Below are 24,860 nucleotides of genomic sequence, written 5' to 3'. Positions count from 1 at the left end.
TCTGTCATGATCTGGACTTGCAAGACATCATTCTTGGATTGCTTTCTTGTAAAGAAACAGTAAATTCCAATGCATTTCCCACCACTGTTCTTCGAATACTTTTTGGGATAAGTTCATTTGACTTGGAAAGATTTGCTTTTTCAGTGTCTCCTTTTGTCCTATTGAAATATCTACAGTTAAAGATTGGTGGTGAAATTTTAAATCGAACTTGGTATCGGTGAGCTGCACCTTTCTCTATTCTTGTTATTCAAAATTATGATGTGGGATCTGGTTTCTCCTCAGAGGTCAGATCGGGACCTCTCATCCAAGCGACACCACCTCTGACAGTGCAACGTTCCCTCGAGACGGCACTGGAATGTTGGTCTATATGTTTGGAACGCTGCGCATCTCAGTTTTAAATACAGCAATGTGAAATGTTACACGCATGCTCATGAACACTGAAATTGACTGAAGCCACTCGTAATGTAAATTAAACTTGCAACAGATTTTGTAAACAATATATTCCTCGTGTTATTTAGCAATAGGTTATATAAAGACAAAATAAATTATATTTTTAAAGGTTTAATTTTCTAAATTACATTTTAAAAATAGATAGTATTGTTTGAACAGTAGGTGAAACCGTTTAACTCAATATGAGATAGGCGAGACATTTTACAGCAACACCAGGCATACTTAAAAACCTGGTGAATCTACAAGACTGTTTTGTGTGCCAAACCGCATGCACAGCAAGTAATAGAACTAAACAATTCCACAACCAACAGATCAGATCTAAGTTCTGCAGTCTTGCCACATCCAGTTGAATGTTGGTGGACAATTAAAAAAACTTACTAGAGGAGGCTGCACAAATATTCCCATCCTCAATGATGGAGGAGCCCAGTAACAAGCATTCGCAACAATCTTCAGCCGCAAGTGTCAAGTGGATGATCCATCACTGCCTCCTCCGGAGGTCCCCAGCACCACAGATGCCAATTCTATTCGCTCTATGTGATATCAAGGAAGAGTTGAAGGAACTGGCTACTGCAAAAGTTGTGGGCCCTGACAAATCCAACCTGGTCAATTATTGCTCCATCAGTCTACCCTCAATCATCAGTAAGTTGATGGAAAGGGTCATCAACAGTGCTATCAAATGGTGTTGGCTTAACGATAACCAGCTCACTGACACTCCGTTTGGGTTCCACCAAGGTCAGTCATCTCTTGACCTCATTACTGGCTTGGCTCAAACTTGGACAAAAGAGCTGAATTCCAGAGGTGAAAGTGATTGCCCTCGCCATCAAGGCAGCATTCAGGTGCTTTCGCAAAACTGAACTCATACCTGATACAAAGGAAGGTGGTTGTGGTGGTTCAAGATCAATCATCTCAGTTCCAGGACATCACTGCAGGAGTTCCTCAGGGTAGTGTCCGAGCCCCAAATATCTTCAGCTGCTTCATCAATGACCTTCCCTTCATCATAAGGTCAGGAGTGAGGATGTTTGCTGATGACAATGTTCAGCACCATCTGCGATTGCGCAGATACTGGAGTCATCTATGTCCAAATGCAGCAAGACCTGGACAATATCCAGGCCTGGGCTGACAAATGAGAGAGAATCTAGCCATTGCCTCATGACATTCAATGGCATGACCATTGCTGAAACATCCACTGTCAGCATCCTGGGGGTTCCCATTGACCAGAAACTGAACTGGGCTAGCCATATAAATACTGTGGCTGCAAGAGCAGGTCACAGGCTGGGAATTCTGAGGTGAGGAACTTGATTCCTGACTCTGCAGAGCCTGTCCACCATCTACAAGGCACAAGCCAGGACTGTAATGGAATACTCTCCACTTGCCAGGATGAGTGCAGTTTCTACAACACTTGAAGCTCGACATCATCCAAGAGACACCAGTCTGCTTGATTGGTGTCTGCTCCCTTTCCACTAACAACCACTCCCTCCACCACGGGTGAGCAGTGGCAGCAGTGAGACCCTTGCACAATTTCACTGCAGAAATTCCCCAAGGCTTCTTGGACAGCACCTTCCAAACCAGTGACCGCTCGCATCGAGTAGGACAAGGGCAGCTGTTACCTGGGAATAGCACCATCTGGAAGATGCCCTCCAAGTTATTCACCATCCTGACTTGGAAATATTTTGCTGTTCCTTCATTGTCACTGGGTCAAAGTCCTGGAACACCCTCCCTAACAGCACAGTGTGTCTACCTACACCACGTGGACTGCAGTAAGAAATCTCGCAACACCAGGTTCAAGAAGGCAGCTCACCAGCAGCTTCTCAAGGGCAATTAGGAGATGGGCAATGAATGCTGGCCTAGCCATCAGCACCCACATCTATAAGTGAATTGTTAAAAATACAGTATTTTCTGCCAATACTTGATTGTGAAAAGAGTTTCAGATTTGACTTAAATTTGTACAATGCAAATATGCGATAGCACCTTCTCCAATAAATTGATTTATTTCACCCAGCTAAGTATCAGGAACATTGAAATCATCTCCAGGTCCTGCTGCAACTTTGTACCTTTGCTATAGATTCCAACCCTATCCTTTGGCCACCTCCTTCCATCTCGGGTTGAAGTAGTCTGCTCATGATCCTGCTGTTGATTCCTAGCTGAGTAACCAACAAAATCCTATTCACAAACATCTCTCATTTCCGTCTCCTTAACATTGCTCACCTCAGCCCGTCCAGTGCTGAAGTGTTCATGCAGTTGTTGTTTCCACACTCAACTCTTGCAACATTGCAGGATCTGTAAATTTCAGTTCCAGCAGGCTTTGCTAGATAGAATCCCTCTCACCCGTCACTGACCTGTACAAGCTCACAGCCCTTTACGGCCTCCGTTAAAATTCTCCGGCTTGGATTCAAATCCCTCACAGCCACACTCTTGGCTACCTCCAGCGACCACTCCCCAAATTCTCGGTTCCTTTGATTCCGGCACCTCTCGAAATCCCCCCCGCCCCCCCCCCCCCACTCCTTCATTCACCCCCCCCCCCACTCCTTCGTTCACCCCCTCCCCACTCCTTTGTTTCTCCCCTCCCCCCCCCCCCCACCCCACTCCTATAGACAAGTCCCTCGCATGCATTCTTCCCTTCACCTCCCTCCTTTAACATCCATCTCTAGAATCATGCTTTTGATCACCCTTCCGAACATCTGTGGCCTGAGTCCCATTTTACTTTGGTTGGCACCACTCAAGTGGCTTTGGAAGTTTGTCTGCATTTCAGGTGCTTGTCATCAGGTGCTGTATGAAACAAGCTTTATCATTCCTCTTGTGGCGGCGAGAATGAGGGGATACAGTTTTCAAATGAGGTTGGTCATGTGCAAGTCTCTTTCCCAAAGAGCGGTGCAGGCTGAGTCATTGAGTTTATTCATGGCCGAGTTAGACGAGAGAGTTAAGGCGGCAGACGGAAAAGTGGAGTTAAGACCACAACCAGACCAGCCATGATCTTACCAAATGGCTGAGCAAGCTCTACTACTTCAAAGTTCTACTTTGCTGGAATCTTCATCATTTGACTAGGTGCCCATTTATTTGGTTGTTTTTTTTGTGGTGCTTTTGGAGCATTTCTAGCTCTTCCATAGCATGACAAATTAACATTTAATGAAATAATCAAAATAGTTCAGTTTAAACATTTTTTTGGTTAATAGGCCTGTAAAGGTCTATCAGTAAGAAGTCTAACAACACCAGGTTAAAGTCCAACAGGTTTATTTGGCAGCAAAAGCCACCAGCTTTTGGAACAGGCTGTTCCTTCGTCAGGTGGGTGGGAGTTCTGATCACAAACAGGGCACGAAGACACAAACTCAATTTACATGAATAATGATCGGAATGTAAGTCTTTACAGCTAATCAAGTCTTAAAGGTACAGACAATGTGAGTGGAAGGAGCATTAAGCACAGGTTAAAGAGTTGTGTATTGTCTCCAGACAGGACAGCTAGTGAGATTTTGCACATCCAGGCAGGTTGTGGGGGTTACAGATAGTGTGACATGAACCCAATATCCAGGTTCAGGCCGTCCTCATGTGTGCGAAACCTGGCTATCAGTCTCTGTTCAGCGACTCTGCGCTGTCGTGTGTCGTGAAGGCCGCCTTGGAGAACGCTTACCCGGAGACCAGAGGTTGAATGCCCGTGACCGCTGAAGTGCTCCCCAACAGGAAGGAGAACAGTCTTGCTGGTGATTGTCGAGCAGTGTTCATTCATCCGTTGTCGTAGCGTCAGCATGGTTTCCCCAATGTACCATGCCTCGGGACATCCTTTCCTGCAGTGTACCAGGTAGACAATGTTGGCCAAGTTGCAAGAGTATGTACTGTGTACCGTGGTGGATGGTGTTCTCGCATGAGATGATGGCATCCGTGTTGATGATCCGGCAGGTCTTGCAGAGGTTGCTGTGGCAGGGTTGTGTGGTGTCGTGGTCACTGTTCTCCTGAAGGCTGAACCTGCCTGGATGTGCAAAATCTCACTTGCTGTCCTGTCTGGAGATAATACACATCTCCTTAACCTGTGCTTAATGTTCCCTCCACTTACATTGTCTGTACCGTAAAGACTTGATTAGCTGTAAAGACTCACATTCCAATCATTATTCACGTAAATTGAGTTTGTGTCTTTGTACCCTGTTTGTGATCAGAACTCCCACCTACCTGACGAAGGGACAGCCTGTTCCGAAAGCTAGTGGCTTTTGCTACCAAATAAGCCTGTTGGACTTTAACCTGGTGGTGTTAGACTTCTTACTGTGTTTACCCCAGTCCAACGCCGGCATCTCCACATCAAGGTCTATCAGGCCATATCAGAGTAGCACAAATCATATGGGGAATCATAGACTGGGAGGATTTCTGATTCGTAGTACAATTATGTCCTTAAAGTTCGAGTGAGTGAATATTCACCTTATTGTGGCCTGCACGGCTTCAATAGAGAGAGATTTACTTTTGCTATAAACAAAAATAATAATTCCTATTTCCTCAGAAGATAATTTACTCAGAGCCGAATACTGCACCCTGTGTCTGACTTTAAAGGTTTAGCTGAAAACTGGTAGTGATGGGGCAAAGCAAAGTCCATGCCAATGGAGTTGGTAAAAGTGTGTCCGTCAAGGGTGACCACAATAATTGTCTCTGGTTGGGATCAGTGAAAAGGACAGACCAGGCGATGAAATGAGAATTGTCTTTGTTTGTATGACTTGGCAGCGCAGAGTGCGTTGCATTTACTCAAGCCTTTCAGCCGTGTGGCTTTTACATATGAACTTTTGTCTGCTAATATGTTCCTATATATTTTGTGTTGAATCAGGAGAGTATACATTTCCTAAGGTTATTGAACACTTTGCAAAAGAAACCCAGGAGAAGTGCCAAGAATGAAAGTTCAAGTGTATAATTGCATTTGCAATTTTAATAAAGCTGTTATTTAAGGCTTTGCAAAGTGATGGGTGTTCGTATTGAACTAGTAGTGGACCAGTGGGCAGTTCATTCTAAAAGCAGCCTGCGTGTTGCTGGAGAATGTGTGATTTACATCCTTGAAATACGGTGGCAGACCATTTTAATGATCTTTATTTGCATGGAGCTTTGATGTAAGTTGCTGCAATCATTTATATCCTGAAAATTGTGCTGGTGTAACCAGGAACATCATTACTTGGTTTGGATTTTGTGGCTCAAATTCTGAGAGATATGATCAGAATGGAGATTACTGCTATCATTTTGGATTGAGAGGAGGAAGCATGTTCCTTGGTTTTTGTGTCATGAGATACATGTTGATTTTAATTTTTTCCTACTTTTTTGTGGTGAAATATCTCGCTTCCATTCAATCCACTTGGCCAAGGACAAAATCACCAAGCTGGAACTCCCCTTACTCCTGCAGTGTTGAGTCTGCTTATTTGTTGTAGTTGTCCATGCAGATACCCACTGCTGGGGTATTTAGTTGCTGGCTGAATGTTTGTACTACAGGATTGAAGACTCCGAAAACAATTGGGTTGATCACAGGAAATTATTGCACTCTCCTACAACTTGTTACCCTGCTGTACTTGGACATTCAACACTTTTTCTGTAAGCCTGCAAATAAATCACCGAAGGAGTGTATATAATCTCTGTGCTGTTTAAAATAGAGGTAAAGTATTCTTTTAAAAAGATTAGATAGTTTTGTTCAGTAAATTCATGTACATTTTTATTTGCTTTTGGGATGTGGGCTTCGCTGGCAAGGCCTCTATTAATTGCCTATCCCTCATTGCCCTCGATTTGAGAGACTTGTTAGGCAATTAGGCGCATTGCTGTGGATCTGGAGCCACATATAGGCCAGACCAGATAAGCACAGCAGATTTCCTTCCCTGAAGGGCATTGATGAGCCAGATGCGTTTTTGCAGCAATTGGTGGTATTAATGAGACCATTTTATGTGAGATTTATTAACTCAATTTAATTTAAACTCCCCCAGCTTCTGTAATGGGATTTGAATCGCTATCTCAGGAGCATTAGTCTGTGCCTCTGGATTAGACATACAGTCACCCAACCACTATTCTACCATACACTTGAATAAATTCAAGCTTGTTGTTCAGATGTGATTTCAAACTTCTTGTGTTTTGATGCTTGGATCCTCCTGATTCTGCCTTTTCTTTGAGGTTCCAGCGTGAATGGCCAAGGCCTATGGTTACGCCAATTGTCTAGATCAAAAAGAGCTAAATGGAAATGTGGTACAATGAGGATGAAAGAGTGATGAGCTTGGGTTTACAACCTCAATCAGACATGGTGACAAGTCCCTGAATTGAGCTGATGGGGACCCTGCCCTGAGCCAGAAGGGGTGAAGTGAGGAGGAAATAAGTGCCTGTACACAGGTCCATTTGCAGGCCTGGTGGGATTGACAAAATATGAAAGTTAAGAGAGTTACTACTGTACAAAAAGATAATAGATTCAACACAGATTGGAGACTGTAATTGGGAGGTGATTGCCTTTCAACATCAGCTTTTTTGCCCTTTCGAGTTCTCAAGTTTTTTAATTTCAGTTTTGGATTTGAAGAATTGTAAGTTGTCAGATTTATTGGGTAGATGATATGGAGTTTTAGTAACTGAGGTTCCAGAAGACAGGCCAAGGATTGTGAAGTTTGGAAGACATGAGCCTGGAGCCATCGAAGATATGCAAATATTAGACTTGCAAGAGAAATGAAAAATCTTTTTGAACAATTTGAAAAACAGGTTTTCGTTTTCCTTTCAAAAGGCTTGGAGGTGAAGATGCACTGATTCAGTCAGTGCAAGAGAAGGTGAGATTGTGTGTAATCCAAAGAACACAAAGTAAAATAAAATAAGATTATGCAGATTGGCAGATGTTATCAGTTTCAAAGTGGGGGAGAGAGCCATTGAAGACCTCGGAGTTCAATGTAAGAATGCGGTATTAACTTGATGAAGTAATCTGAGATGACATTCTCACATTAGAAGGAAGCAATCTCTTTATATGTAGGGATTGGTAATGCATTTGCGAGACTTGTGGCTGGAAAGGGATAGTAATGTAGTCATCAGAGTTTAAATTAACGATGGTTACAAGTATAAATTGTATAATTTCAAGCAGGTATATTGTGGTACACCTTTATATGCCATTGATGATGAAGCTTAAGGCACCTCTGAAATTTTGCCATTAATTTTATTAAATTACAGTTCTACGCATCTACATTGAAGAATTGGCCATGGGAGATTGTGTATGTTTTTCTAAAATGTTTATGACTGCAGAAAAATAAAATTGATGCTGGACATTTAATCTGGCTATTGCTACAAACTTCAGAATTTCAAATAAGAGAAGAGTTGCTAGTAAGTGTACAGCCCTTTGATACATTGAGAAATAAGATTAATCATTGTCTGAAATCTCTAGATAACATGTTTTCTTGTTGAATTTCATGCAGTAAGTGAATCAAGGGGACAAAAGTGCTGCTTATATTTGAGGGGAAAATTACATTGAGGGTTAACGTACTGACTGTACTTTTGGGACGACCTCAATTCAATCGCATCCAGCATCATTTTAACTCCCATGACTGCAAAACGAGTTTGAGTACAATTCATTTCCTAGTGAGCGTTGTGTTGCAGATCAATGTCCTAATTCAGCAACAGTTTGCAATCCCACTTAAACAGGATGAACTGGTATTTTAATTGTGGCATTTCCATTAATGGGTTGGGGAGGTTGTGATGAACATTGCATTTTGTGGCTTTCTCAAGGGGCTTGACTGTGCACTGAACATCATTATAACCAACGTGAGTGTTAGCAAGCATTGGTTACATCCAAACCTTGTATTCAAATCTCTCCCCACTTCTTCCAAAACTGCTTTGTTTTCAGATCATGCATTAATTCTCATAATAGTTCAGATAGATTCCTAAACTGAAAGTATATAAACAGCAGGTTGAGTTGAACTCAGGCACTGTATCTTCTCATGTCACGTTTAAAGAGCAGTCAAGTATCATAAGCGCGATAAGTACAGGGGCCTTGTTCAGCTTGCTGAGTGATGTGAAGGAAAATTGTCTCATTGCTGAAAATGTTGTTTGGTTTGCTGTGGGTACTACAATAAAACCTGTTTAGCACAAAACAATCAGTTATGTGCCAGGATAATATATTTGTATGGTGATGGAATTGCAACTATATTTCTGCTAATCCCAGTTTATTTGAATAAATGAAATCTGCAAGTCTATAAAGTCTGGTATAGATATAAATGTTAATGTGGTGCAGAAACGGGGAAGTCCTCCAGCTTTAGAAAACATTAGAAGCGTGAGGATTGTCTTAAAAGAACGTTTTGCGCAGTAGAGCTGTATGTAATTTATGTTTAAGAATTCTTGAAGGTACTGCACATTCTGCTGAAGGAGCCTAAGGACTTTTCTAATACATTACGCTTTATTCTATCTACTTGTGCTTCTCCCAGGCACAATTATTTTATCCAGATCGCTTTTGAAAATGCATTGCTGCAGGGATTGCTGTTGATGCACTGTTGTAATTGTCTAATCCACTCAACAGTCCCACATTTCAGAATTGCTTCCAACTTTTTCTGTTTTTAGAACATAGAACAGTACAGCACAGAACAGGCCCTTCGGCCCACGATGTTGTGCCGAGCTTTATCTGAAACCAAGATCAAGCTATCCCACTCCCTATCATCCTGGTGTGCTCCATGTGCCTATCCAATAACCGCTTAAATGTTCCTAAAGTGTCTGACTCCACTATCACTGCAGGTAGTCCATTCCACACCCCAACCACTCTCTGCGTAAAGAACCTACCTCTGATATCCTTCCTGTATCTCCCACCATGAACCCTATAGTTATGCCCCTTGTAATAGCTCCATCCACCCGAGGAAATAGTCTTTGAACGTTCACTCTATCTATCCCCTTCATCATTTTATAAACCTCTATTAAGTCTCAGAGATAATGAAACAACAAAAACATAAATAAATGCTTTATGATAAGAGCATTGGTGAAATAACGAAAAACCTAAAACACCTGGGTACAGTAGTCTGATGGTTTGATACTGGACTCATGGGAGTTTAGAAGAATGAGAGGTGACCTTATTGAGACAAAGGATTCTCAGGAGGTTTGACAGGGTAGATGCTAAGAGGATGTTTCCTTTTGTGGGAAAGTCTAAGACCAGAGGGCATCATCTCAGAGTAAGCAGTCACCCATTTAAGATAGATGTGAGGAGGACTTTCCTCAGAGTAGTGAATCGATGGAATCCTTTACTGCAGAGCACTGTGGAGGCTGGGTCATTAAGTATGTTCAAGGCTGAAATAGACAGATTTTTAGTTCAGATTTCTTTTAAACATTAATTCATGGGATGTGGGTGTTGTTGGCTAGACCAGCATTTATTGCTGATTTCTAATTGCCCTTGAACTGTTAAGAGTCAATCATATTACTGTGGATCTGGAGTCCCAGACCAGGTAAGGAAGGCAGATTTCCTTCCCCAAATCATATCAGTGAATCAAATGGGCTTTATACAACGGTGGCTTCGTGATCAGATTTTTAATTGAATTCAAATTTCACTATCTGCTGTGGTGGGATTCAAACCTGGGTCCCCAGAGCATTGCCCTAGCTCTCTGGATTACGAGTCGAGCGACAATGCTATTATGCCACCAGCTCCCCTAATTTCCAGCATCCACATTATTATGCTTTTGTACCAGAGTTCCTGAGAAACAAGCAATAGTTCATCCATTTGTCACCCTCTGCATCAAAACCTGAACCATTTCATGCCTTTCCTCATCCTTTTCACTGTACAGATTAGTTAGCATTTATAAAATGGTAATAATCTCACTATACACATTCTCATTCACTCTTTCATTTTGGAAATGAAACACAAACATATTTAATTGCCGGAGCTTGGAACCAGTGCTAAAATGTGGGACTTTACAAGCTGCCAGTTAGTGAAGCAAAATGCTGAGAATTAGACCCTTGCATCAGCAATGGACTGTAGCAATGTATTTTAAAAATTGATCCAGATAAGATGATTGTGCCTGGGTGAGCAAGAGAATTCCGATACAGCAAAGTGTAAAAGGTTGGGAATATAATTGGGCCTGATCCTCACAATGTGCAGGACCCTGAGGAATTCATAGATATAAATTACATAAAGCTCTACTGGCAGGAATGGTTTTAATCTGAACAAGGCTATACTCAGGCCTGTGCATTTAAAAAGCAGTCGTACTTTCTGTACATGCATCGCACCAATATATTTATATTACATAATGTACATTTGCAAGTGTTAAATCAGAATGAGCAGAAATATGATCCCAAATCTCACCATACAAATATAGAATAGCATAACATTTCTTGTACTGTGCCAGACCCTGGTTTGAGGCCTGTGCGTGACTTTTTGATTTGATTTATTATTGTCACGTGTATTAGTATACAGTGAAAAGTATTGTTTCTCGCTTGCTATGCAGACAAAGCATACCATTCATAGAGAAGGAAACGAGAGAGTACAGAATCTCGTGTTACAGTCATAGCTAGGGGGTGGAGAAGGATCAACTGAATGCGAGGTAGGTCCATTCAAAAGTCTGACAGCGGCAGGGAAGAAGCTGTTCTTGAGTCGGTTGGTACGTGACCTCAGACTTTTGTATCTTTTTCCTGAAGGAAGAAGGTGGAAGAGAAAATGTCCAGGGTGCGTGGGGTCCTTAATTATGCCGGCTGCTTTTCCCGAGGCAGCGGGAAGTGTAGACAGTGTCAATGGATGGATGTTTAATAGGGTGACATTATTGTCTACAATCTTGATGAGTTGGTCAGAGTTTAGTGATGTCAAACCGCAATGACTGATCATCAGGCCACTGGAGATGCTTTGTGCCTGCTCAGCTGGTGAGATGCACAGTCTGCCTTTGTCTGTTGAGGACCCTTAGCATCTCAGCCTGACCTTGGTGCCATAGGTTGCCCTGCAAGGAACTCCCAACAGCGTTGTTTGAGGAAATTTTGGGGTACCCAAGCCTCCATCATATCAAGGTGCTGATCCATGGAGAAGGGTTGTTTTTTGTAGTACCCACTGCACATCAAAAAGCCATGTCCAGCTTTGACGACATTCTTTTATATTGTTGAACAAGGTTCATGTACAGCCCTGCTATGATGCATAACTGTTTTGGCTTGTAAAGCAAGGGAAAGCTACTGAGGGTAGCATTTTATTGAATGGCTTTGGGCATCTCTAACTGTACAGCTCATTGCTTTGGCTGTAGGGACTATCTTCTTGTCCTAGAGAGGGACCTATTGGAGGGGATTTAGTCACCAAAATATAACTTTCCTCTGGGGAGTGGCAGGAAAGTGGAGTTGGAACCCAAGAGCAGCCATGATCTGCATCTGTACAGGGCATTGGTGAGGCCGCAGCTGGTATACTGTGTGCAGTATTGGTCCCCTTATTTGCGGACGGATATATTGGCCTTGGAGTGCAGAGAAGGTTCACCAGGTTGATACCAGAAATGAGGGGTGTTGATTATGAGGAGAGACTGAGCAGATTGGGTTTGTATTCATTGGAATTTAGAAGGCTGAGGGGGGATCTAATAGAGACCTATAAGATAATGAGGGGGCTGGATAGGGTAGAGATGGAGAGATTCTTTCCACTTAGAAAGGAAACTAAAACTAGAGGGCACAGCCTCAAAATAAAGGGGGGTCAGTTTAGGACAGAGTTGAGGAGGAACTTCTCTCAGAGGGTGGTGAATGTCTGGAATTCTCTGCCCACTGAAGTGGTGGAGGCTCCCTCGTTGAATATGTTTAAATCACGGATAGATGGATTCCTGATCGGTAAGGGAATTAGGGGTTATAGGGATCAGGCGGGTGAGTGGAACTGATACACTTCAGATCAGCCATGATCTTATTGAATGGCGGGGCAGGCTCGAGGGGCTAGATGGCCTACTGCTCCTATTTCTTATGTTCTTATGATTGTGTTGAATAGTGGAGCAGGCTCTGAGCCGCGTGGTCTTCTATATTTCATGTTCTTTTAGTGGAATTCTCCTCAAAATGGCACAACTTCATTTTGCATTGTGCTTCCATGTTTCACAGCAATTCAAGTACCTGCCTGTTTGAGGAAATAGTTATTTTTGCGTGCAAAAGCTGATGAGATCTTAAAGAAAACTGATGCGATCTTAAAAAGCAATAAATATGATACATGGCAAAAAAAACGCAGGATTGCTTTAGGTTATTTCTTTCCCTCACCCAAACCCAATTTGTTGTTCCACAGTGCAGCTGAAATGCACCCTGGAATTTGTGTTATCCCACTCCTGATGCTTTTACTTTCGAATGATCTGTGACCAAAACTGCTTGCTAGGGATTCTTGTAATGGATTCCAGCTGCTTCAGTCTTTATCAATAATGAATTAAACATTACCCTCTCAACTCGAACGAGTTGTGGGTCACCTGCAGGAATTTGTAGCTATTTGGAGGACCCTATCGGACTTTATGGGTCCCAGAGATGAGCAGAAAATCTTCTCCTCCATTTCACAAGCAGATGGGAGAGTCTGTGGGGTGACACTGAACCATCTTTAGAATGCAGTCAGTTGATGCAGCAAAGTTAGCGCCAGGCTTTAAAGCAAAAGTCCATCAATCAGTTGCCCTAAAAAAGAGGGATTTTCTGGGTTTGAGATATCAAGTAAAAGAAAACACCCTTTGTATTTACATGGACCGTTCAGAAAATCCAGACATCCCAAAACATTTGAAACACAGCTGGAAGACTGTTTTCTGAAATATAGTCACTACTGTAATGTAATACAGTATAATATCTTGGAGAGGCAGTGGCATAGTGGTATTGTCACTGGACTAATAATTCAGAGACTCGGGTATTGCTCTTGGGACCTGGGTTCAAATCCAGCAAGGGCAGATGGTGAAATTTGAATTCAATGTAAATCTGGAATTGAAGTCTACTGATGACCGACTGTGAAACCGTTGTCAATTGTCATAAAAACCCATCTGGTAAGTGTCCTCAGACTTTTCTATCTTTTTCCTGGCAGAAGATGGTGGAAGAGAGTATGTCTGGGGAACATGGGGTCCTTGATTATGCTGGCTGCTTTTCCATGGCAGTGGGAAGTGTAGACAGTGTCAATGGATGGGAGGTTGGTTTGAGTGATGGACTGGGCTGGGCTTCGTTCATGACCTTTTGTAGTTTCTTGCAGTCTTGGGCAGAGCAGGAGCCGTACCAAGCTGTGATACAACCAGAAAGAATACTTTCTATGATTGAATCTTAACAGTTCAAGGGAAATTCAGGATGAGCAATAAGTGCTCACCCAGCCAGCGATGCCCATATCCCATGAATGAATAAAAATGCAACAGTCAATTTTTGGTGTGTTATTTGAGGGGAAAAATATTGGCCAGGAGTGTGGCTAGAACTCTCCTCTTGAAATAGTGCGATGGAATCTTTCAGATCTGCATGAGCAATCTGAAATATGTCCCCCTCAGTATTGCATTGAAATGCTCGTTGATATGTACTTTCAGCTCCAAGTTTGATAGGGGCCGTGCTGTGGAAGGAGATCTGTTCAGACAAGAGACTGGCTGGTACATGGTTGTAAAGGATTGAGAAGATTTGGTAGTGCTGTTTTTGTGCACTCGCACACCCTCACAACCTGATTAAACATGTGTCTGGGTGCAGATGCACAGGAGTTTCCCAGGAGCAGTGTTGTGTCCACTTGGGATGAAGTTTGTCCAAAACATGTAAAGCTCATCGATACTGCTAGAAGAATGGGATGTCATTCTAAGAATAAAGATCACATTCATGTAGTCTAGTGTGACATGATTTTGCTATATACAGTGATGGAGCAAACAATTTGATCTGTGCCAAACAATATTGACATTGCTAGAATGAGAGCAGACACCATTTCTTAATTTAAGTTGGAAATCCACATCATCCAGTTGGGTACTTCATAGAAAAGCTTCAGTAATTCTTTGGTATATTATGTCAATACTGGGATTGACTTGATGTGAGCATTTTTAAATGATGTATCACACTTTCATAACTTAGTGGTTCAGGTTCACTTGCTGACTGCACAAAAATCCGAGCTGTGTTTAGGCTGACAGTGGATGAAAACACAATCTGCTTTGGTAATCTGTTCCAGTATTATCTCCAAACCTTTCACTGGACATACCCTAATGTTTTGGCACTGAAAAGAATTGAAAGAATTTTTGGAATGCATCAAGCAGTCGTGCTGTTACAGGGGTACTTTGAATATTTTTGCCTTTTATGCCTTTTTGAAAAAAACACTTTGTTTTAAAGATACCTCTTACAATTTGATGCTGTTTTTGCCCTTGATTGTCTTTAGTACAGTTTTTAGCTTGTACTCTTCATACTGCTGCTTTTATTCCCGAAGTATGTCTACAACACAGACATTCCACACGCGAGCAGCAATACTAAATCTCAGTTTTCTATGCTATTTTGTCTGTCGAAATGACCCTAGTGATGAACAGGAAATTCAGTTGGTATCTTGACAACTTTGGCTGATTTTCGGAAACAAAATAACATGAAAATGCGAATATAGACAGCTCTCAAATGGTGCGCTCCAGTAAGACTTTCAGGAATTGTGTGTTTGATTCATTTCCTCTGCTCTCCACCTTGTGAGGAAAGCTATTAAAGCTTTTGAAGTTTAATCTCTAAGAATATCTTGTTTTGAGCAGCAGTTCATCAGCCTTCCACATGTCTATCTCCTTTCTGGTAGATATTTCTGTGTTTCTGAAATGTAATGATTTATTTGCTGATGCAAGAAACTTTTCTACTTTTAAAAACCCTTCAGAATTTCCTGTTCAATTACCTGCGCTTGGCATTTGTTCGGTTATTCAATTTTTAAAAATAAAAATCAGAATTGCATGTTTATTTTTCTTTAACTTGAATCTTGTCCTGCTGGCTCTGCTATTCTCTATATATGATGTGGAGATGCCGGTGTTGGACTGGGGTAAACACAGTAACAGTTTTAATAACACCAGGTTGAAGTCCAGCAGGTTTATTTGGTAGCCAATACCATTAGCTTTCGGAGCGCTGCTCCTTTGAAAGAGCAGCGCTCTGAAAGCTAATGGTATTGGCTACCAAATAAACCTGTTGGACTTCAACCTGGTGTTGTTAAAACTGTTATTGCATTCTTTATACAGTCATATAATGCGGTTCTTAATCCCTCAGCTTTGTACGCCCTCATTCAGCTTCCTCTGGTAAAGGTTTCAGGACACAATTGCTTTTCAGAGCTTGATGGTTAATATTTGGAAGCAAAATACTGCTGATGCTAGAAATCCAAAATCCTGGAAATACTCAGTCGATCAGACAGCATCTGTGGAGAGGGAAACAATTAACATTTCATCACCTTTCACCAGAACTGGTAATTTTCTGGTTTTGTTAAATGAAGGATGCTGTTTTAAACATCTAGTGGGGTGGGTGGGGGGGGGGGGGGGGGGGGGCGTTGCTAACATGGCTGATATTTAGTGCCCATTTCTATTTGATATCTGTTATAAAGAGGAGGACAGAAGTTTTTCAATGCAGCAACTGTTTAATGTTACACATCAGATTTTTACCAACACTTTGTGCAATTGACTTGATTTCTGTAACTGAGCGTCAACGTTGACTTAAAATGGCACAGCTACTCACCATGGCAAACTATTGGAAATATGTAGGATGGCTACTGTCAATTTTGAATGTGTTCACAATGGACCACTTTGTGCTACACCAATGTCCAGTAACAGGCAAAATATTACATATATGTCACAAGCTTAAATACATGCTTAAGGAGCACTGCTGCTTTTTCATAACTGAGCATTAGAATTTTGTTGGATTGTAAAAATAGTTTTGCCCTTAAAAATACAAGCAATTTATGTGAAGGTGGCTGTCATCCAAGTTTGACCACACTGGTAGCATCTTGCGCAGTAAGAGTAATGCCAAACTTCAATCCACATGTTTGGGAACAATCGACTGGTCCCAGAAGTTAATTCATACTGTGAAATATCTTGTTTACTAACAGAGCACCAGTTGTGAACCATATTCCTGCCTGCGGCACGGATTACTGAATTAGTATTTGTATTAAAAGTTGGCCTTTAACTTGCATAATTCTTCAAATATTTTTAGGCCTATGACAAAGAACTTACATTTGTTTACTACCTTTCACAACCTCAACATTCAAAAGCGCTGTACAGCCAATGAAGTACTTTGTGAAGTGTGATCATTGTGACAAAAAACGTGTGGCCAATTTTCCCACAGCAAACTCCCACAACCAGCGATAAGGTAAATGATGAGATAATCTGAAGTTGGTTGAGTGATGATATATAGCCTCAGGACACTGGGAGAGTTCTTTCTGCTCTGGGAATTGTGCCATAGGATTTCTTTTACATCCACTCGAGGGCAGACAGGGCCTCAGTTTGAAGTCTCAACCAGCCATAGGATAATTAATTTCATAGGGGTGTTTCCATTTGAAAAGTATTGTATCTGTATGCATACTATTACAATTTACAGCAGTTCATTAAAGAGTCAGATTAGACCAGGTTTTGTTATGCCTGTTTCCACCTTTCTTTATCAATAACCGCAATGTTCCATTTCACTTCAGTCTTGGGACAAATACTCCATGAATCCCTATTTGTGCAAAATCCAGCTGTACATAACTTGCTAGGTGTACCTACCGCACCTCCCTATTTCCCTTTGAAACAACCGTATGTCACCTTGTTCCTGCACACAGGAACATCTGCCCTAACCTAAACCCCTCGAGCACTGGGAAGGTACCGTGCAGGAGCCAATGGTTCACATTTCAAAAATAAGCTCCAAAAAGAGCTCAAAGCAGAACTGTAAATTTGAGCAGGGTGCTGAGTCTGAAGTTTATGTTCCAATTATTCAAAGTCAATAATTGGAATTACTGCATCCACCGGCTGAGTGCAGCCGTGTGTAAGCAGGCAAGGCATTGGGGCATGAGAATTGGCAGCAGCCTGAGCTGGATACAGCTGAAGTTACTGATCAGGCCTGAGACCATGTGTGGATGTAATGTTTATTTAATAAAATCATGGATTGTCTGGTATAATTTGTGCTATGCATGACCTGGGGCATTATATTGAAGCAATTACATTATCCATGTGCTTCTGTAGTTTAGCATTGCAATATGATGATTGACAGTCAACATTTTATTATTTTCTCCCTTGCCTTCAAGGGAATGAAGAAGACAAGAATTTATTTGAACTATTGTAATGTTAAAAAGTTAGGAAAACAGAGGGCGAGCTCTGTTCCTGATTCTCCCTGTCCCCCAACTAAAACTGCACTTAAAAATACAAGATAACCCAACTTCTACTTTGAGTCAGAGTCCTTGATGCTCTATATAAATGAGAAACCTTAAACTTCTTCAATCTCCTAAAGTCCCTGTGAACTTTTGAATTTATCAATGCCCCAGAACTTCTGGATTGTGGAGATTTGTTTGAAATGCTTGTGAGAAGTTCATAGGGTCCTCATCTCAGTGTGATTGGCACTGAATGTAAAACTCAGGGCAGGAATTATATATTCTGCACTGGTTGAGTGAATTTTGTGTGTTATAAACCAGTTAATGACTGGCCCTTCAATTATGTACTTTTGAAATACAGTCACTGTTAGAATGTAGGGACCCAATTTGTGGACAGCAATGAAATAAATGACCGTGTCACCTGCTTTTGCTGTTGGGCTAGGGATAATTTGACAATGCGATTTTTCTTTGGTGTTGAGGATATTTGACATCCACCTGAGGAGAAAGCTTTATCCCAACAGTGACATCTCCATCAGTGCAACACTGCAGTGGAGCCTTGCCTCAGTTATATATAGTGCTCAAGACTCTAGGGTGGGTCTTGAACCCACAACGTCTGCCTCAGGGGTTACTGTGCTACCATTGAACCATGGCTGACACTTAATTTGCAGACTTATGCTATAAGCGACCTTCTCTGCTATAGATGTAATTTTCAAAAATGGGTATAGTTCATCTTAAATGCCATAGTTTTGGGTGTTGGGAGCCTTAGCAAGCCTAAAAATAATTATGTAGCTAACATTTCAGAAATTAGGACAGGTCCTTCCAAGTGTGTCAAAATTTATAGCATTTCCATGCACTGAAGAGATTTAAGAACATCAGTTCTATGGTACTACTTACCTTTAGAATTACATGGACTATACAACAACTAAGCAGGCCAGTTGGCCCATCTGGCATGTGCTGAGGGTTGTGTTCCACACATGTTTCCTCACATTCCATCTACTTCTGCTCAACCTTTCATCATATCTTTCTACCTTTATTTTTACTTTCCCATCTTCAGTTTTGAATGAACTATGTATGCCTCATTTATTTGTGACATAATACAGAGATAGTTAGCTTACTAAACCTTCAACTAGTTCGTCTTGTGTCACTCCGTGAAAGAGTGACCTGACAAGGGGAGATGGTAGCATAGTGGTAATGCTGTGGGGACATGGGTTCAAATCCCACCACAGCAGTTGCTGGAATTTAAATTCAATCGATTTAATTGATGAATGAAAAATCTAGAGTTTAAAGTGGGTCTCAGTGATGGCGCTCTGAAACTATCATCAATTGTCATTAAAAGGTAAAGTCGCCATAGTCCCTGATGACATTGGCTCCCCTTTGAGAGGGAGAGCTGAATGGTGGTGATTTAACCTGAGGATCACCACACCTCTGGCGAGGGCAAGGTTGAGACGGTTCATGAATAACCTCAGCCGGTATGGGAATTGAACCCAGGCTGTTGGTGTCACTCCGTATCACTGACCAGCCATTCAGCCAACTGAACTAAATCCGACCCCCATGTAGTGGCTAGATTTGGTCTTTTTTTTTGGTTATAAAATTAATTTCACAAATTCGGAGGCTATTCCCTTGGGCAGTTTAAGGGGTAGAACCTCCTCCTTTTCATTTTCCCTTTAGGTGGTCCCCGTTGGGGTTTGGTTATCTGGGCATTCGTAATACCCCTGGTTTTCAGCAGCTAGATAGGGCGAACTTTCCTCCGTCATTGGCCTCGTTAAATGGGCCGTACATCGATGGTCATTTTTACTGATTTCCTGGTTGGGTAAAATTGCCTTAATTGAGATGAATCAGTTGCCGAGGCTACTCCATTCTCTTCAAATGATACCTACCCTGTTGTCTGCTAAGGTCCTTAAAGAAATGTATGGGTTGTTTTGTTCTTTGGTTTGGAACAAGAAGAAGCTTTGTTTAAAATTGGCTAAGCTGCAGTTGCCTGGTTCTAAAGGAGGGTTAGGGATGCCAGATATTAAGCTATCAGTTAGCTTTCCACTTTACATGAATATGTGAATGGGTTAGGGGAGACTCCTCCTCCACAAGGCTTGATGTTGAAGCCAATCAGTCCTTGCACTCCTTGCAGTCACTTTTATTCCTTCAGGGTCCTTAGGTGGTGTTAGATAAGTGAGATAATCCCATTATTAACACTCTCTAAAGGCTTGGAGGATAGTCCGTGAGTTGGAAGGGGATCTAATTTCACTTCTGTTCTTCCCCCGATTCAGGGTAATCTGTATTTCCTGCCAAGTCTTCTGGATCATGGTTTTGATATTTGGAGGGATAGACGTCTCTATAGACTAGGGGATGTGTTTGACAGCACGGCCCTGTTATCTACTGAGCAGTTGTCAACAGGTTGATATTCCAAAACGCTCCTTTTTTAGATACTTGCAACTTAGGACTTTATCCTTAAGACAACTCTTCTCTCTGATGCTAAGATTTCCCTGGTGAAAAAAGTCCTGTTATGTATGGGACCAAGGCATTTCATTAGTAAATTTTACGACACTCTATGCTCCAGATCTTGTGATAATACATGGGACACGCTGCATACCTGGGAGAGAAACCTCAGTAAATATTGATGAGGCAACATGGGATGATATTGGGAATGCGCTGATAAAATTTCGGGGCGGGGGGGGGGCGGTTGGTTTAATGTTGTTAAAGAGTTTGAGAAGATCTTTAATATGGTCTTAGAGTTCGACCCCTTGCATCTGACACTGGGTCTCCCAGATAAAAAGATCAGTGATGCGAATGGGGAAAGGCTGTACAAAAATCCTAACATTTGCAGCATGGAATGCCATCCTTTGCTCGTGGATTAATGATAAGCTCCCTTCAATAGGAATTGTCATAAAATCATGATAGAATGTATACCAATGGATTCCTTGACTTGTTTTCTTCGAGCTAAATTGGCTCGAAGTATGGGACCCTTATTTCAAAATGATGGGCTCTGCATTGTCTAGTTTACGCCAATGTTTTCCATTAGTTCAGTTGCTGATATCTTGTGTGCTTGGTGCTGTGCTACTGAGCCAATTGTGGTTGTACCCTGATATTCCTGCCCCCCCCCCCCCCCCCTCGATTATTTGTGTGGCTGGATACAATGAATAATCTGAACCAACTGTTAGTTTTTTTTTCTCTCTTCTCTCTCCTACATGCACTTGTTTGACAGTGATCTTGCTGTACTGTACCAATCTCAGAGTTGGTTGCGTTATTTGTATAAATGAAAAAATCTTCAATGAAAATATATTTTAAAAAAAATCTGATTCACTGCTGTACTTTAGAATAGGAAATCTGCCATCCATACCTGGTCCCACCTGACACGGGCTGAAAGCTATCATTTGTTGGTTTTGGCTGTCCCAGACGCAGAATCCCTGTCCTCACAATAAGAGTCATGTTGTGTGGCATTAACACTGCGAAATAAATAGCAAATAGATCCAGCAGCTCAACTGGACATCCAAGAGGTGCTGTGCATTCAACTGCAATCTGTAACCTCCTGGCCCAAAGTATCCCTCACTCTGTCATTACAATCAAACCAAGGGATGATCCATAGTGGATGATCCAGCTCTGCCTCCTCCTGAGGTTCCCAGCATCACAGATACCAGTCTTCAGTGGGATCGAGAAGCCCTGGCAAAATTGAGGTCAATAGGTATTGGGGTGGGAAGTTAGGATCTTCTCCATTGGTTGGAGACGCATCCAACACCAAGGTAGGTGGTTATTGGAGGTCAATTACCTCAATCCCAGGATATTCCTGCAAGAGTTCCCCAGGTAATCAACCTGTTTGGCCACATTGTGTTTGCATCTTCCATAGCCATCAAGTCCACTTGAACTCAAGATAGGGATGCTACCATTGGGCTTCAATGCCTTCTAATGAGACCTTATTCTTTGTAAAATAAAGAGGAGAAAACTAATTGCTGCACTTCCAATTCTCTCTGCATTGCACCACTAAATTTCCCAAATAAATTTCAGGCACTGTTGTGCTATCAACACTCGTGGGTGAGTTTATCGGTCTTCTGTGAAGTGGCCAAGATCCCAGGAACTTATTGCAGCAATAACCCTCCGATTGCACCTCCTGGGATTTAGTTTCTCCTGAATCAACAACAACTTGCACTGGTAAAGACATTCCAGAGCACTTCATAGATAGAGATACTTCAGGAGGCCATTGCTTAGAAATAATTGGTTAAGTGGAATTGCGTGACAGGTTCAGAAACGTAGCAGGAAAGACCAGTTTTGTTAGGCTTTTGAAGCCGGGACGAGGCAAGGCAAAAGGGTTTTGGGGAGGAAAGGCATTCCATTTTCAGGCATTTGTCCCAAGAGAGTAGGGCAACGAATGAGTGATAATCAGTGTCATGAGATCCAAGAAGACTTTAAACCACAACCTAGTTCAAATGATTGATTTGTTTTTAATCCATCTTCGGAGGATTTATGTTTTTAAGCTGACAGGGAATTTTAATCCATTTGAAAAGTAAGGGATTGCTTTTCCACTTTGTGTTAATTGTTTTGGGCCAATCAGTTAAATTGTGATCATGTATTGTTCGAATGTAATCCTGACACAAAGTAACCACCAGCTTGAATTTAACTCCTTTGAAGATTTAAGGAGTAAGAGGATCAGGAACCTTTAGGAAATGCAAACCATCAGTCAACATGAGCAATCTGATACTAAATCTTTCTGAAACTGTTTGTGTTGCAGGTGAATCCGGATTAGGAAAGTCGACGCTCATCAACTCTTTGTTTCTGACAGACTTGTATTCAGCAGACTACCCAGGCCCTTCACATAGGATCAAAAAAACAGTCATGGTATGTCCTCAATCTGCAAACCATGTGTTTGCCTGTTCGTGTTCACAATTTTATAAGAATGTTTTAAGTAATCTTGGGTTGAAGATGACTTTCAGTTTAATTTGCAATGATGGACAAATACCTGATTTACTGACACGCATTGAAGGCTGCAACAACCATCACGGTTTCAGTTTGCTGGCTGGTTGTGTTTTTATTTGTAAACTATCAGCAATTGAAGAAGCAATACAATATAATCTGCAGATTAGATGACGAAAAGCGACACCATTATAGAATTTTGATGCTGAAAACCAATCTGAAGCATGTATTTTAAAATGCTATCCAAATACTCCATGCAGAAATTATCGATGCAAAGTGTTAGTATATCAGAATGCATGGCGATTAAACTGTCAGACTTCTATTTTTTATTGACCTGGATTATGAAGTTTATAAGATTGTCAGATTCCTCTGACAAAAATCCATTTCTGTATTTGATGCAAGATGAGTCTAAATGTATCTGAATCCTGTCAGGCCTTGGTGTGGTGAAGACAAAATGAAATGCTAAAACTGGAGAGTATGCTGAGGCAAAGCAGGAAATGCTCTTCAGGCAGCATCTGTGGAGAGAAAAGCAGTTAACATTTCAGGTCGATGACCTTTGAGCGAGTGGGGCTGGAGATTTAACAGTTTCTAAACAATTACAGAGCCAGGGAAAAGGGTCAGGGAAGGGAGAAGGTAGAGAATAAAGTGAGAGACTGTGATAAAGTGGAGGATAGCAGTGGTTAAACTACATCAATGTCTGCTATTTGTAAAAGCACTGCCAGATGCAACTTTTATTTTATTTCCAGCATTCATAGCATTTTGCTTTCGTACTCTGGCATTAAAGTTGCTCACAACACCAGGTTCAAGTCCAACACCTTTATTTGGTAGCACAAGCTTTCGGAGTGCTGTTTCTTCAGGCACCTGATGAACGAGCAACGCTCCGAAAGCTTGTGCTACCACATAAGCCTGTTGGACTTTAACCTGATGTTGTGAGACTTCTTACTGTGCCCACCCCAGTCCAACGCCGGCATCGCCACATCATTAAAGCTGCTTGCCATGGTGTAAGCATTGACTTAATTTTCTTGTTCTCCAATGAACAAAGAAGAATACAGCACAGGCACAGGCCCTTCGGCCCTCCAAGCCCGCGCTGCTCCCTGGTCCAAACTAGACCATTCTTTTGTATCCCTCCATTCCCACTCCGTTCATATGACTGTCTAGATAAGTCTTAAATGTTCCCAGTGTGTCCGCCTCCACCACCTTGCCTGGCAGCGCATTCCAGGCCCCCACCACCCTCTGTGTAAAATATGTCCACCTGATATCTGTGTTAAACCTCCCCCCCTTCACCTTGAACCTATGACCCCTCGTGAACGTCACCACCGACCTGGGGAAAAGCTTCCCACCGTTCACCCTATCTATGCCTTTCATAATTTTATACACCTCTATTAAGTCTCCCCTCATCCTCCGTCTTTCCAGGGAGAACAACCCCAGTTTACCCAATCTCTCCTCATAACTAAGCCCCTCCATACCAGGTAACATCCTGGTAAACCTCCTCTGTACTCTCTCCAAAGCCTCCACGTCCTTCTGGTAGTGTGGCAACCAGAACTGGATGCAGTATTCCAGATGCGGCTGAACCAACGTTCTATACATCTACAACATCAGACCCCAACTTTTATACTCTATGCCCCGTCCTATAAAGGCAAGCATGCCATATGCCTTCTTCACCACCTTCTCCACCTGTGACGTCACTTTCAAGGATCTGTGGACTTGCACACCCAGGTCCCTCTGCGTATCTACACCCTTTATGGTTCTGCCATTTATCATATAGCTCCTCCCTACATTATTTCTACCAAAATGCATCACTTCGCATTTATCAGGATTGAACTCCACCTGCCACTTCTTTGCCCAAATTTCCAGCCTATCTATATCCTTCTGCATTTCCAATGTTGTCAAAATACAAATCGCTGCAGAAATTAAGTAAGACTTCCATTGTCCACCTTCCCTATTTGTTTGTCGGTGTTTCTATGGGACAAAGTTGTGTCAGACGTTGCCTCATTGTGCAGATTGCTAACACCACTCCTCTGTCTGGCATGAATTAGCCTTGGCCCAGAAAAGATTAATTTTGTGTTGTCATTGTTCAAATGCCTGTGGTATTACTGGTGGGCAGTGATGGTTTTACTTTTAAAAATAGAATCTTTACTATAAATTATAGGCTCAACGGATGTGGCTATTTTAAAAAAACACTTTCAAAGCTATACCCTCTATAACCAGGAGCATTTACATTTGGCCTGCCAACACTCTTGGCACGATGGTAAGTTTTTAAAGCATGCCGAATGCTTAGTACTGATAGAAATTGTCTCCAGTTTAGGAAAGCACTTTCATCCTAATTTTATATTGCGTACAGTTGTGTGTAGTCCTGACTTATCTTTGAAAAATAGAGGAC

The 24,860-nt window shown here is 41.9% G+C and overlaps 1 protein-coding gene across 6 annotated transcripts in view; it reads left to right on the top strand.

Annotated features, from left to right (window-relative positions):
* LOC144495997 (septin-7) overlaps positions 1 to 24,860 on the top strand; it is a 144,921-nt gene that overhangs the window by 40,047 nt on the left and 80,014 nt on the right. For all 6 annotated transcript variants that reach the window (XM_078216926.1, XM_078216927.1, XM_078216929.1 and 3 more), the window contains one exon: positions 22,299 to 22,405. In XM_078216926.1, coding sequence (XP_078073052.1) covers positions 22,299 to 22,405 — 107 coding nt within the window. The remainder of the gene's footprint in view (positions 1 to 22,298; positions 22,406 to 24,860) is intronic.

This window comes from Mustelus asterias, chromosome 7 (genome assembly GCF_964213995.1).
Source record: "Mustelus asterias chromosome 7, sMusAst1.hap1.1, whole genome shotgun sequence".
NCBI classification, from domain to species: domain Eukaryota; kingdom Metazoa; phylum Chordata; class Chondrichthyes; order Carcharhiniformes; family Triakidae; genus Mustelus; species Mustelus asterias.
The sequence above is the reverse complement of the archived record's forward strand: the minus strand, read 5'-3'. Positions and strand labels throughout refer to the sequence as shown.